The sequence below is a fragment of the Ovis canadensis genome, chromosome 24, assembly GCF_042477335.2.
Source record: "Ovis canadensis isolate MfBH-ARS-UI-01 breed Bighorn chromosome 24, ARS-UI_OviCan_v2, whole genome shotgun sequence".
Lineage (NCBI taxonomy): Eukaryota > Metazoa > Chordata > Mammalia > Artiodactyla > Bovidae > Ovis > Ovis canadensis.
Window position 1 is genome coordinate 17,994,334 of NC_091268.1, and position 12,517 is coordinate 18,006,850.

Below are 12,517 nucleotides of genomic sequence, written 5' to 3' on the forward strand. Positions count from 1 at the left end.
AGGCATAGGAATTTCAGTATTTTCCCCAACATCATTAGTATGGGTTGAGCTGGGACTGGAAACTAGTTGATGGTCAAGGCCTGTTTGATTTCCATTAGGTAACTCATCTGTCAGCCTGATTATACCCACGTTGTGGGGATTGAATTTGGCAACTTGGAGACCTCCCACCAGCTCTTTCAGACTCTCCCGTTATCAGCAACTGCTGGGCCTCACAAGCTTTCAGCCAGCTCTGGGAACCTTGGTCATGATGGTTGGACCCCAAGCTGCATTCAGGTATAGGATCCTGGAGCTGAAAGTAATTCATGATGGTTCTGCACAGGGAGATCCAAACCTGGGTGAGAAGTGAAGCACTGAGAAGGCAGTGAGCTTGGTGCAGCATCTGGAGTGAGAACCCAGCAGAGGAAGGCATGGTGAGAAAGGGAGCATGGAAAGAGAATGGAAATCAGATTGGAGATGGCCTCAGTGAGGGGACAGGCAGTTGAAAAAAGGTGGAGAAGCTTAATTTAGCTTCTGCTTAAGCACTTGTCTTCCTCATCGGTGTCCATGCCAGTTTTTTATTTTTGTTTCTCCACGCTGTGCAGTATGTGGGATCTTGGTTCCCCAACCAGGGAGCAAACTTGTGCCCCCTGCAGTGGAAGCACACAGTCCTAACCACTGGATTGCCAGGGAAATTTTCAATCCCGATTTTAGGAGAACAGATTTCCTTTTTCCCTTTGAAGGAAGGAGGGAGAGTTCTTAATAGATCTTGGTTGCAGAGAACAAAGGAAGGGAGGTATCTGTCCCTGTAGAACTCAAGCTTTCTCCCCACACATTATAATGATCCAAGCCATCTCTGTAAGTGTGAATCTTCTGGTTCTTGATGTGTCTTGTAAGACAGAGGGATTGCAGTGCTCAGTCAGCTGTGGGAACTTTGCATCTCAGTGGCTAGCTTGCACCTCTCACAAAGCAGATTAATAAGACAAAACTGCCTTTGTGAAAATTACTATCTTATTTTAAATGGAATTAGAGCTCAAAGGAGCAGATATCATGCCCCACCTCTAGACATCAATTGCATCAGCAACAGGAAGAAGGTTTACTTTTCTACCCACCAGAAGAATTTCTCCTGGCCCAGCAAAAGACCTGCCAATGGGAGATTGTCAAAATTCAGCCAATGAAAACCCACTACACTCCTAACTCCCATTTTTCTCCTCTGATTCTTGAGTCACGTTCGCCAGACTTGCTAACGGTTGCGAGTTTACATATTCCAACCCTAAATTGTCCCCAAATTAATTTTTCTGACAAAAATAACAGGCTATTTTATTGTTTTAGGTAAACACCAGGTACTGGAGGAGGCTGTGAGAAGCGGCGGGAGCCCAGCTCGGGTACCGGCAGGGATGGTGGCCGCACCCGGCGGGACGATGGGTTACCGCCCGCCACCCGCAGCGATGGAGGAAGAAATGGCCGCGAGAGGGAGGCGCCCATGCAGGGACCCCAGGCTCCAAGGGCTTGAGATTACGTGGCATCAACTCTTTCCCGCTGACAGGCTGCTCCCTCAGTTGCAGCCGTGATAAAGCAATGGGCGGTGCAGAGCCCTCTCCGGAAACACGTCACTTCCCCTTCCGGTTGGCCGGGTTTTCCGGCCCAGGGGAATCGAAGTGAAACCCGGCATTCCCCTCTTCCCCCCGCCTCTAGCCTCTGAGTGGCGCGCTAGGCGGCGAGGCGAGGGCAGTCCTCCTCAGAGCCGCCGTTAGACTGGAGGCGACTTGCAGTTGAGCCCTGGGAAGAGGGAGCGGCTTCTGCGAAGCCAGGCCGTCTGAGGTAACTTAGAGGCGGCTTCCAGTTCGGCACCGGTTCCGAAGGCGCCGAGAGACCCCCGCCGCTGCTGGGCAGCCGACTGACCTGGGCTAGGCCCGCCGTCAGGCTCCTGAGGCTGCTTTCTGCACTCTTTGCGCGGGTGGCGCCCCGTGCCGCGCAGCTGGAGGCCTCTCGGATACTGCCCATAGGCCCAGTGCTCGCGGGCGCACCCCGCGTCTTGTCCACTTTGCTGCCTCTACCGGTGTTTCCTTTACTGGCTGATGTGACATTCATGCACTGGAGAAGGAAATGGCAACCCACTCCAGTGTTCTTGCCTGGAGAATCCCAGGGACGGGAGAGCCTGGTGGGCTGCCGTCTATGGGGTCGCACAGAGTCGGACACGACTGAAGCGACGCAGCAGCAGCAGCAGTGACCGCGGGAGAAACGAGAGGCCCAGGTTCAGAGATCAGCTTCTGTGTTGCGAAAACCTGTTTAGTGTCCCATGCGCCCTCTGAGCCGGCTGGCCATCGGGAGCCGGCCGTTTGTGGATACCGCGGCTTCCTGGGCAGAATTTCTGTGCCCTTTCTTCTGGTTATCTCAGGGAAAGTGGGACAGACAGCTCTTTCCCCCACCCCCACCAGCATCGCTTAGAGGTCTAAAAGACCCTTGCAGAATCGAAAGGAATCAGTAGCAGTTGAATGTAATTAATCTCTTGACTGTGCTGGGTCTTTGAAGCGTGCGGGCTCTTTGTAGCCGGTGGGCTTTCCCTAGTTACCTGTTAGACTCACTTGCCCTGGGGCGTGTGGTATCTTTGTTCCCTGACGAGGGATCAAATCCAGGTCCCCTGCAGTGGAAGGCGGATTCTTAACCCCTGGACCACAGGGAAGTCTCACCACTTGACATTTGAATAAACAGTTTGTGAACAAGGCTCAGCTGTAGTTTTTTCCTAGGTCAAGAGAAACTTAAAATACGGATATAAATCTTCTACATAGTGTTTTTTTTATATGTCTTGCAAAGAAATGCCAAAATAAATGTTGGAACAACTAGTTATTGAGGGATGCTTTTTCAGAAGAATAAGGCTCTATTTTCCTAATTACTTTCTTTCCGCTCTGATCTCATTGTTGCAGCTCTCCTACAAGTTTTGATACAATGGAAAGAAGCACCTCAAAAGGTCCAGGAAGTGAAGGCTTTCATCTTCCCAGAAGGACAAAGGTTATAGAAGTTGTATCCGCTTATTAAAGACAGACTAGGACAATATGTTAAAATTTAAGACAAACTCAGAATATTCTCCTGATCTTTCCTTAACAATAGAGAATGACATAGGAAGTTTTTCAGTTAAATCTTTGGATAATCCCTGAACTCCTTGCAGCCAGTGGGTATTAATTTTCTCATCCATATATTTTTTCTGATTTTTTTTTAAAGGCAAAGTGATTTGTTGGAATTTGTCTTCAGTAAGCTATGCTGTATTAAGTTGAATAATAGAAAGTAGAAAAACATAGCCCTGGTAGTTGATTTTTAAAGTTCATCTTTCTCATTATAACTAGCAGATAGTAAAGTTCATGTGACAGGATCTTACTGACATGCACTTTTTTCTGCCCTGAATGCCTTAGGAAGAAGATTATTTTATTGATTTCGTTCTGGACCAGACTGGGCCTCAGTTGTCAGATCTGGAGCTGGTGGTGTATCCGGCACAGGAGCAGAATTGTTCCTAGATCAAAATGATGACAGTAGATCTGAAGGTGTGTAAGTACTTGAATGCTCATTTCAGGGCTCTGTGGGAGACCAAGGGACCTGTGACAGAGAACTCCAGCCAGCATAAGAAACATGCCCCACAGATGGATAGTCTCACTCGCGAGAGGTCTCACCAACACTTCTGGAACTTCCTCTGTCATGAAGCAGCTGGACCCCGGGAGGCTGGTGACCAGCTCCAGGAATTATGCCGTCGGTGGCTGAGGCCAGATATTCATTCAAAAGAGCAGATCTTGGAACTTGTGGTGCTAGAGCAGTTCCTGACCATTCTGCCCGGGGACACCCAGACTCTCATAAAGAAGCACCATCCACAGAGCATCGAGGAGGCTGTGGTCTTCGTAGAACACTTGCAAAGGGAAACTGGCCAAACAAGGAATGGGGTGAGGAGAAAGATTCTTGATGTGCAGTGAGATAAGAGTGAAGGTGGATATATTGGGGCAGTTAATTGGGAGAAAAAAATGGATTAGGCCACTATTGTATTGCTCCTCTAGCACTTGTGAAGCAGGACCTGAAAGCACAGACCCGCAGCCTTAGTCAGCCCATAGGATTCAGAGATCCTGGCAGAGACTTCCCTGGCCTTAGGGACAGAGTTGAGTTTTGCTCTTTTTGGAGCCAGGGTGTGTTGAGGGTAATGAGCCTCGTCTGGCTTGGCCAAGGAGATGGACCTCAAATTCTTAGAAACATACAAAAAGCACTAAGGAGCTGGAGAGTTCAGGGCAGATCAGAAAAGAAAGGACTCTGAGAGACCAAAAGAGAGCGAAGATATGACAGAGAAGGAAAAAAATCACAAACAACTAGGGGACGACTGCCCAGGAAGGGGAAAAAGTAGAAAGAACATAGGGAAAGAAAGATTTGAAATCCCAGCAGAGAAGCTGAGAGAAGAAAGACTCTGAGGGATAGTGTCCTCTGTACCATAGGCGAGAGCCTCCACTGCCCTCTCTCAGTGTTTGCTCCTGGCTGTGCTCTGAGTGGGGATCCAGGATATGCCCCTGGGCAGGTGACAGCTCACCAGCTGGCCTCACGCCCACTGTGAATACTGGGAGGACACATGTTTATCAAAATCATTTGGGGATAGGACAGAGCCATTACTCTTAGCCGCTTTTTTCTCCATTTCATCCGCATTGTCTGTGAGAATCTTCCCAGACTATGTGGAAAATCTGGTTGACAGGACAACTTTTAAATTCAATTCCTTAATCTTTTGAGAGAATTAGAAGACAGGAGACCACTAAGGCAAGGATCTAAGTTGGGAGAGAAAGCCTGTCAAGGCAGCACGAGAACAGGTGGCCTGTGCAGGCCTGTTAGTGGGCCGAACTGGGCTGAGTTCAGAGGGTGGGACTGCTGTCTTGGAGAGCTGGCAGTAACCACACCCTTTACTGGTTTCTCCCAATTTTCCCGAGTTTATGGATCGTTCTTGTGGAAAATTGGTGGCTGGTATCTCTAGGTCTTTGTGTCATTTCCTTCAGCGTCTCCCTGTTTCCCTGCAGTCTGCACTCTCTGCTTTTTCCTCCCTCTCCCATCAAGCCCAAACCAAAAGTCAGTTCTGTGGTAACAAGTATGGGGGTTATTTCTAGGTTGCAGTCCAGGAGCTGGGAAAGGAGGCAGTGCTCTTGGGAGAAGCAGCAGAGGCCCCAGGCTTTCAGCTGAAGCCAGCAGAGTCCCAGCCAGTGGGCATGTCCCTGGAGGAAGAAGTTTGGAATATACAGCAGGGTCTACAAGAGCCACTGAGCAGGAATACCCACAAAGAACCTGAGCCCGTATGTGAGAGGGGTAAGGATCTTCATGTTACTTTTCTCCTGGGAGGTGGGATATAATTTAAGCCAGAATGTGTGAGTACTTTCTGGTTACCCAGCCCTGTGGATCTACTAATGCAGCTACATTAGCAATTAGGATGCCCCCAGGTGGCAGGAGAATAGGTCAGGTGGGGTTGAGGGTGGAGGTTGGCCTAAGATACAGAAATCTCCCAACTGCAGAACCCTGGTTATGATACTGGGAACTCAGTTCTTGAGAAAAGTAGAGAGGATTGGGTCCACCTGTCCTTGTAAAAACAGAAGGAATTAAGGGATTATCAGTGACAAAATGTGAATAAAATTGTGTACAGGCAAAAAGTAACAATAAAAAATTTTAAAAAGCTAAAGCAACTTTTCTTACTGTACACTAGATTCCCTGAGTATTTTATTCTCAATTCATGTCATGACTGGATAACAGGTTTTTTCCTTTCATAAATTTTCTCAGGAAGATTAGGGAACCTGTTTTAGGGGCTGGTAGATTCAATGGTTTTTATTTACAAGGAGAGAGCCATTTCTAGACACCATACACGCTTGTAAAGGTATCTCAGGTATCAATCCTGAAAACATGGGAATCTTTTACATTTTAGAAATGAGCCTAGTATGTTTAGAAACAAGAGAAATTTCTGTGGTGCTTTTTCACCCACAGTGGTACCTACTTACCAGATCCTAGCCCTTCCTGAGGAAACAAACGCCAAAGACTGGACAGTGGCACCTGAGTTCATCTTGCCTGAGTCCCAGGTGAGCTGTGCTTTCCAGCTTCTTGGGGCTGCTGCTCCCTGCTGTCTGTGACCCATCTTGCCCAGCAGGTGTTCAAAAGCATGTTAACTCAGATGATCTCCCAGGGGAACTGTTTACTTCCTGGGCTTACTGATCCCTTCCCTCTTTCTTTTCTGCCTCCTCACTTTAAAAAATATCATGTGTTGTTCCTTTAGTATCTGGCTAACATACAAATCATGGGCCAAATGGTTGGGCTGTCTTTCAAGTGGCAAGTTCTGAGTTAAAGCCATTCTCTTCTTTAGGGTTTGTTGACATTTGAGGAAGTGGCCATATACTTTTCCCAGGAAGAATGGGAACTACTGAATCCCACTCAAAAGGCCCTCTACAATGACGTAATGCACGAGAACTATGAGACTGTCATCTCTCTAGGTAAAGATTCTCCTCTTCCCTTTGCATAGGAATGGACTAACCTGTCACATTCTTGGTTTACTTTTACCCCCGTGAGAGTCTCTGTTTCAGTAGCTCGTTGATTCTCAGGTAGTGGTTCACCACGGGAAAGGTGTATCCGGATTCCCTGGAGTTTCTGCCAAGTTCACATGTTCATTCCTTATCCAAAATTTTTGTTCCTCTCAATTCTGCTTTACTCTCCTCTATCCTGTCTCCCTGAAAGACACAACCATTAACCTAAAGTTGAGGCCAGAAAACCCCTGGATCATTTTTTACTGTGATGTTGCCATCATACCCTACTACTAACACATCGCTGATCATCTTGGCTCCACAATCACAGTGTAGTTTGAATTGGATCATGTCTCAGCCTCTTGCGCTGTTCACATCCTCATCTCAGCCACAAGATTCATCTCCGTACTTTCTTACTGGCACCCATTGCCACCGCTTCTGCTCTCCCACCCTCAGTTTTCCACACAGCAGCCAGTCTTTTAAAAACCTAATCATGGGGTATTTCCTGGCAGTCCATTGGTTAGGGCTTCTCCTTTTCAATACCAAGAGTGTGGATTCAATCCCTGGTTGTGGAACTAATATCCCGAAACTGCATGACCCGGCCGAAAAAAAAAGCCTGATCAGATCATGACATTTTCTGCTTAAAAACCTGTCATAGGAGAAGGAAATGGCAACCCACTCCAGTATTCTTGCCTGGAAAAGTCCATGGACAGAGGAGCCTGGCAGGCTGCAGTCCATGGGGTTGTATGACTGAGCACATGTGCATGAGGGTGGAGGGAGATGGGTTGGTAGCAATAAGCTGGTAGAACTTTAAAGAAAAAAAAAGAACAACCTATGATAACTTCTCAATATATTCAGTTTTAGAACCAAATTCCTTACCACGGCCCCCAGGATCCTCCAAGGTCTGGCTTCTCATCTTCCTGCTGTCATCTCTTGCGACTTGTGCTCTTGCCTCATTCTTCACTCTTGTCATCTTGCTGTTTCATGGACTTCAAATGCTCATTTCTTTCTCTTACCCTCTGCCTGGTACACTTTTCTGTCACATGACAAAACTCACCTTAGGGTTCTGCTCAGATATCATTTTCTAAAAGAAGCTTTTTTCACAGTCTTATCTAAAATAGCATCACAGAAACAGAATCTTAAATGTTCTCTTACCCTTCCTTAGTTTTCTTTAAAACATTTATCACTTCCTGACATTTGTTTGTCTGTTGATGTTAGATTGTCTGACTCTGCATGAGATGATAATCTCTGTGGTAGCAGGGGATTTGGCTTATTCTCCACTATGTCCCTGGTACATAGAGGGTGCCTGGTGCACCATAACCACTCAGTACATATTTATGGAATGACTGAGTGAAGAATACTTTCCATACTTGGCAGTACAATTTGGAGTAAGTTCATTAAGTAATTCTTGCCTGTTTCCTCCACTGGATGTGAACCAGTGAGCTATGGGAGAAATCTTTTCTAGTCCGGTGTTTGGTGCTTGAGAACTAAACAAAAAGTTAATATAATGATGGCATGTATCATTTGTGCATGATACATGCCCATTGACCTTCACATCGACTCACCTAAACCTGGTCTTATCCAGTATAAGTCTTCCTGAAGACATAATAGCACCAGTCTGTGTTTCCTGCAGGCTCTGGAGTTTGGTTACTCCATAGTTGAATATGGAGAATTGGTGTCAGAAGATTTGGAACTTGCACTGGATTCCCGTCGATCTAGCTTAGGTTCATTTCTCAGTCTTTGCTTTTCATGCCCACTCACAAATGCAGTATAGTGTAAACTTAATATTGAATATGAGAGTATCCATTTAACCATTCAGGGTAACAAACGGTTAAAGTATCTTTTGCTTTTCCTGAAGTAGTCTGAAATTAGTGAACCATTATTAGTTCTAGTTGTTGACCTCAGTTTTTTATTTCACAGCATTATTTGTGCTCCCCAAACCTAAAGTGATCTCCTATTTAGAGCAAGGGAAAGACCCATATATTCAAGGATCTCCAGTGTTCAAAGACAATCCTGAAGAGCTGCTTTCAGGTAAATAATACCATGGGAAGAGGAGAAATGTGCCTAGATTAGGAACCTTTCCAAGGGCTTAACATTTTAAGATTCTACCTCCCTATATATATATTTTAAAATCAGTGAATGTTGTGCTTTTTTTCTATCCCCATAGTTATCTTGCTGTGCCATACAGTAGACTGATTCTTATGTTTGTTCCAACAGAGATAAAGCTGAAAAATGACATGGAAAATCATCAACTCATGTGTCTTTCTGACTTAGAAATACAAGCACCAGGAGACATAGTATCAAAAAAAGCCAGTGTGAATGTTCATCAGAAAACAACGGGCAAAGAAAATCATGGTGATGTGCATAGGCTGGGGAAATGGCACCAAGATTTTCCAGGGAAGGAAAGAAATAAACTTTCCAACTGGTGGGAGGAAGAGCTGCTGAAACTTATGGAGCTTCATAAGAAAGAACGTGCAACAGAGAAGCCTTTTAAATGTCAGGAATGTGGGAAAAGCTTCAGAGTTAGTTCTGACCTTATTAAGCACCAAAGAATTCACACTGAGGAGAAACCGTATAAATGTCAACAGTGTGATAAGAGGTTTAGATGGAGGTCAGATCTTAATAAGCACTTAACCACACACCAAGGAGTAAAACCATATAAATGCTCCTGGTGTGGGAAAAGCTTCAGTCAAAATTCACATCTCCACACACATCAAAGAACTCACACAGGAGAAAAGCCCTTTACATGTCATGAATGTGGAAAAAAATTCAGTCAAAATTCCCACCTTATTAAACACCGGAGAACCCATCTATAACACATGCAAGCATCAGTGAATGCTCAAGACTTTGACACCAGAATTGACACCAACGAAGAAAAGCTTATCCAGTGTTCTTAGTCTAAAAAATTTACCAACCAGAGTTTAACCCTAAAGTTTATGAAAAATTTCAAAATTAAGAAGCATAAAGAATTTTTTACCAGTGGAAAATTTGGTGATATAAACATCATGTTTCAGAGAAAGAAATTAGGGTTGACTGTGAGAGGAAACAGTAGTAGTTAGTTGTACTACTTACTGTTTTTACTTAAAACTATCACTGAATTCCTTAGGAAAATAGGTGTTCTAAGAACCCGAGTAAGGGAAAAGCTTTTGGGATTGTAGCTGACAGAATAGCAACACCAGCTTCAAATAGCAGATGCAGTCATGAGTCACCAGTCTCCTGTGGTCACAGAGGTAAATATTGTTTTTCATTGATCTTCCAGCCACTGTTAAGCTCTTATGATAGAAACATTTGTAGCATAGTTTTTCAAAATAAAAAGCAGTAATATACGTGTTTCATTACATACATTGTCTTTCAGGTAGCCGACTTAGCAGTTTCAGTAGTCTTTTGGGGCAGAAATGAATTGTAATGTAAAGTTTTCCAGAAACCAAGTTGAATTTTCTTACTTTTGTCATTGGACAGTGTTTGCAAAATTGACATGGTTTTGACTTCCTTTATCAATCTTTATTTCTATACCTCTGAGATCTTTTTAACACAGTTTTTACTGTGATGAAATAATTTACTGGTGGAGAATCTGCCAGGTGAACTGATGCACCATCATACCTCTCATTGGTGATGTTTGAAAAAAGAGTGTCTCTAATGAGGTCATGTGGACATGAATTGGAATTTTTACCATTCAGTCTATATTAGACTGCAGGCTACAGTGCATGGGGTCACAAAGAGTTGAACACGACTTAGCAACTAAACAACAACAACATAATAGATGTAAAGAATTTTCTGTAGTAAACTAGACTGCTTACCTCACAATGCCAATAGGATAAAAGAGCCATGAAAATGAGTACTTTTCTGAGGCCTAAATGGGTATTAATGGGAATTCAGGAACAATTTCTCAGTTTTTTTATCTGTTTGCATTTTAATTTGGCTTTTGTTCGTTATTAAGACCAAGGAGAGGATTATGCTTGTCTGGGAACTGGAGTGTGTGCAGTAGGGAGGATCCACTGGGTCACTGGGCATGGTACTCTGTGAATCCAGGGAGCAGGAGACCAAGTTCAAAGGTTTGGGAGCTGATGCTAAGTGGTAGATGAAGGTGGGTGGACCCATACCTCCCTTGGCTGACAATAAACTGTTAAACAGATGAGATCTTCTGTTTCTGTTTACTCCAGCACAGCATAGACTGCTGAGAATCTCTCTGGATTCTGGGTTTTCTTATAATACCTTTTTATCTACAGCCCTGATTCAGATGTGTTCCTTTTAGAGCTTTCGGGTAATGTTAGGAAAGGAGTTAAATAATGTCTTTAACATATCTCTTAGAAACAAGGAAGTTAAGGCTCAGAGAGATTTAGGGACTTGTTAAGACCCCATAACTAGTGGATCCGTTGGCTGTCACTTAGCTGTAACTAGTCAGGCCTGAAGACAGAATCAGTTGGACTGATCTGTATGTTGTCCCTGGCCAGTCAGCCTGGATGACATTGGATCTGTTTCAAGTTTGTAAAACTAATTTCTTGGTTACTGAAACACACTTAAATCTTCATTTTCTCTATGAAATAGAGATAAAGCTCAACTCAGGGTTTTCTGAGGATTAGAGGGATTGATGAAGGAAAAGCATCTAACGGCCATGCTGGTAGTGGGGTCTCAGACAGTGTCCACGTCGTTTCCTTTTCTCTGATCCGCAGTGGTGTGTTGGGTGGACTGACCACACTGAAGGAGCCAGTGCATCTGTGGCTGTTGGAGCTCCTGAGCACTCATTGTGGTGGTTTGCTCAGTTGATTTGTCCCTTGGCTTCAGTGCTTTATGGTGTAAGTCACCTGATCTGTTGGTGTGTCTCTGTCAGCAAGATTTCATTTCCTTCCCCAAGATGAACTCAGTCAAGAATTATTTGCTAAGCACAGCCAGCTCTGCCTAGATCTTACCCAACACCCTCAGTCTTAACACCCCTGGAACTCTTATCTCTTCTCCCAGGATACACCTATGGATTAGTTGCTGGCACTGCATTCATGTATTTGTTTTAATGAGGTCCTATTATGTGTCCAGGTACTTGGTTTTTTTTGAAGAGCAGACTTTCAACAAGCTTTTTTTTTCTTCCTCTGTGGTGGGTCTTTGTTGCAGTGTGCAGGCTTCTCTTGTGGCGAGCGGGCTTAGTTACCCCAAAGCATGTGGGATCTTGGTTCCCCAACCAGGGATTGAACCCACTTCCCCTGCATTTGAAGGCAGATTCTTAACCACTAGACCACCAGGGAAGTTCCCACGTACTCTTCACAGCTAAGGATATGATATTGGACAAGGAGACAAAATGCTCATTGTTGTGGAGCTTGTATCCCAGTGAACAGTAAGAATGGGGTGGTTGGGACTCCTGGCGGTCCAGTAGGACTCCTCACTTTCACTGCTGAGGGCCTGGGTCCAGTCCCTGGTTGGGGACCTGGAATCCTGTAAGCTAATGTGGGACAGCCAGAAAAAAGGGCGGGGGGAGGGTGGTTATCCTTTTTTGCTCCTTTTGGTTAGGGTCCTGAGATAGTTTTGAGCAGTGGGTTGAAGCACTTATTTGTTGGTACAGGACTCTTTTGCTGTCTCCTGCCTCAGTCATGTAAGCACAAAGGAGCCACGAGATCAGAACAGTCTGGAAAGTTGGCCTCCCACACTGGGGAGAGGTATCTGTTCTAGATGGTCCACCAGACCTGTAATGAACTTTGTAGGAACAAGAAATAAACTTTTGTTATGTTAAATTACTGGGATGTTGGTCCTCTGTGTTTCTACAGCATAACCTGACCTGTCTTAATTGGGCTGGCTCTTCTGGTAGAGCTCAGAAACCTTTGTCATTCTGCCTGGTCTTTGGTCCTCGGAAGAGATCTAGTTTCCTCTCAGTGGATGCTCCACTGAGATGATGTAACTGTAACACCAGTGGAAACACTTGGGAGCTTACAAGATTGTAGGTGATGGGAAAGAAAGACTGGATTGCTTACCCAAAACAAACAGGTCAGTTGTTGAAGTGGATGAGGCAACCATCTCTCCCTCTCTCTGACCTGATTCCACTTTGTCTTTGT

General features: G+C 44.9%; 1 protein-coding gene across 5 annotated transcripts; it reads left to right on the plus strand.

The window, feature by feature from the left end:
• Window positions 1-1,577: 1,577 nt before the first annotated feature.
• Window positions 1,578-10,614, plus strand: ZNF75A (zinc finger protein 75A). 5 transcript variants are annotated; one of them, XM_069570596.1, is made up of 9 exons: window positions 1,578-1,797; window positions 2,901-2,985; window positions 3,384-3,512; window positions 3,609-3,902; window positions 5,094-5,289; window positions 5,956-6,047; window positions 6,329-6,455; window positions 8,403-8,513; window positions 8,700-10,614. In XM_069570596.1, the coding sequence occupies exons 3-9, from the start codon at window positions 3,492-3,494 to the stop codon at window positions 9,296-9,298; spliced, it is 1,440 nt and encodes a 479-aa protein (XP_069426697.1). In that variant the 5' UTR covers window positions 1,578-1,797; window positions 2,901-2,985; window positions 3,384-3,491; the 3' UTR covers window positions 9,299-10,614. The 5 variants fall into 5 exon arrangements, with proteins under 5 accessions (XP_069426697.1, XP_069426694.1, XP_069426696.1 ...); XM_069570597.1 differs by having other exon boundaries at window positions 1,737-2,230; XM_069570593.1 differs by having other exon boundaries at window positions 3,384-3,902.
• The last annotated feature ends 1,903 nt before the right edge of the window (window positions 10,615-12,517 follow it).

Excerpts from the sequence above, each read along its gene's own strand:
- ZNF75A (XM_069570593.1), top strand. The coding sequence starts at position 3,492 with ATGATGACAGTAGATCTGAAGGTGTGTAAGTACTTGAATGCTCATTTC. Across the intron at positions 3,903-5,093 it reads CTGGCCAAACAAGGAATGGG|GTTGCAGTCCAGGAGCTGGG; the intron begins GTGAGGAGAAAG and ends GGTTATTTCTAG. Across the intron at positions 6,456-8,402 it reads TGAGACTGTCATCTCTCTAG|CATTATTTGTGCTCCCCAAA; the intron begins GTAAAGATTCTC and ends TTTATTTCACAG.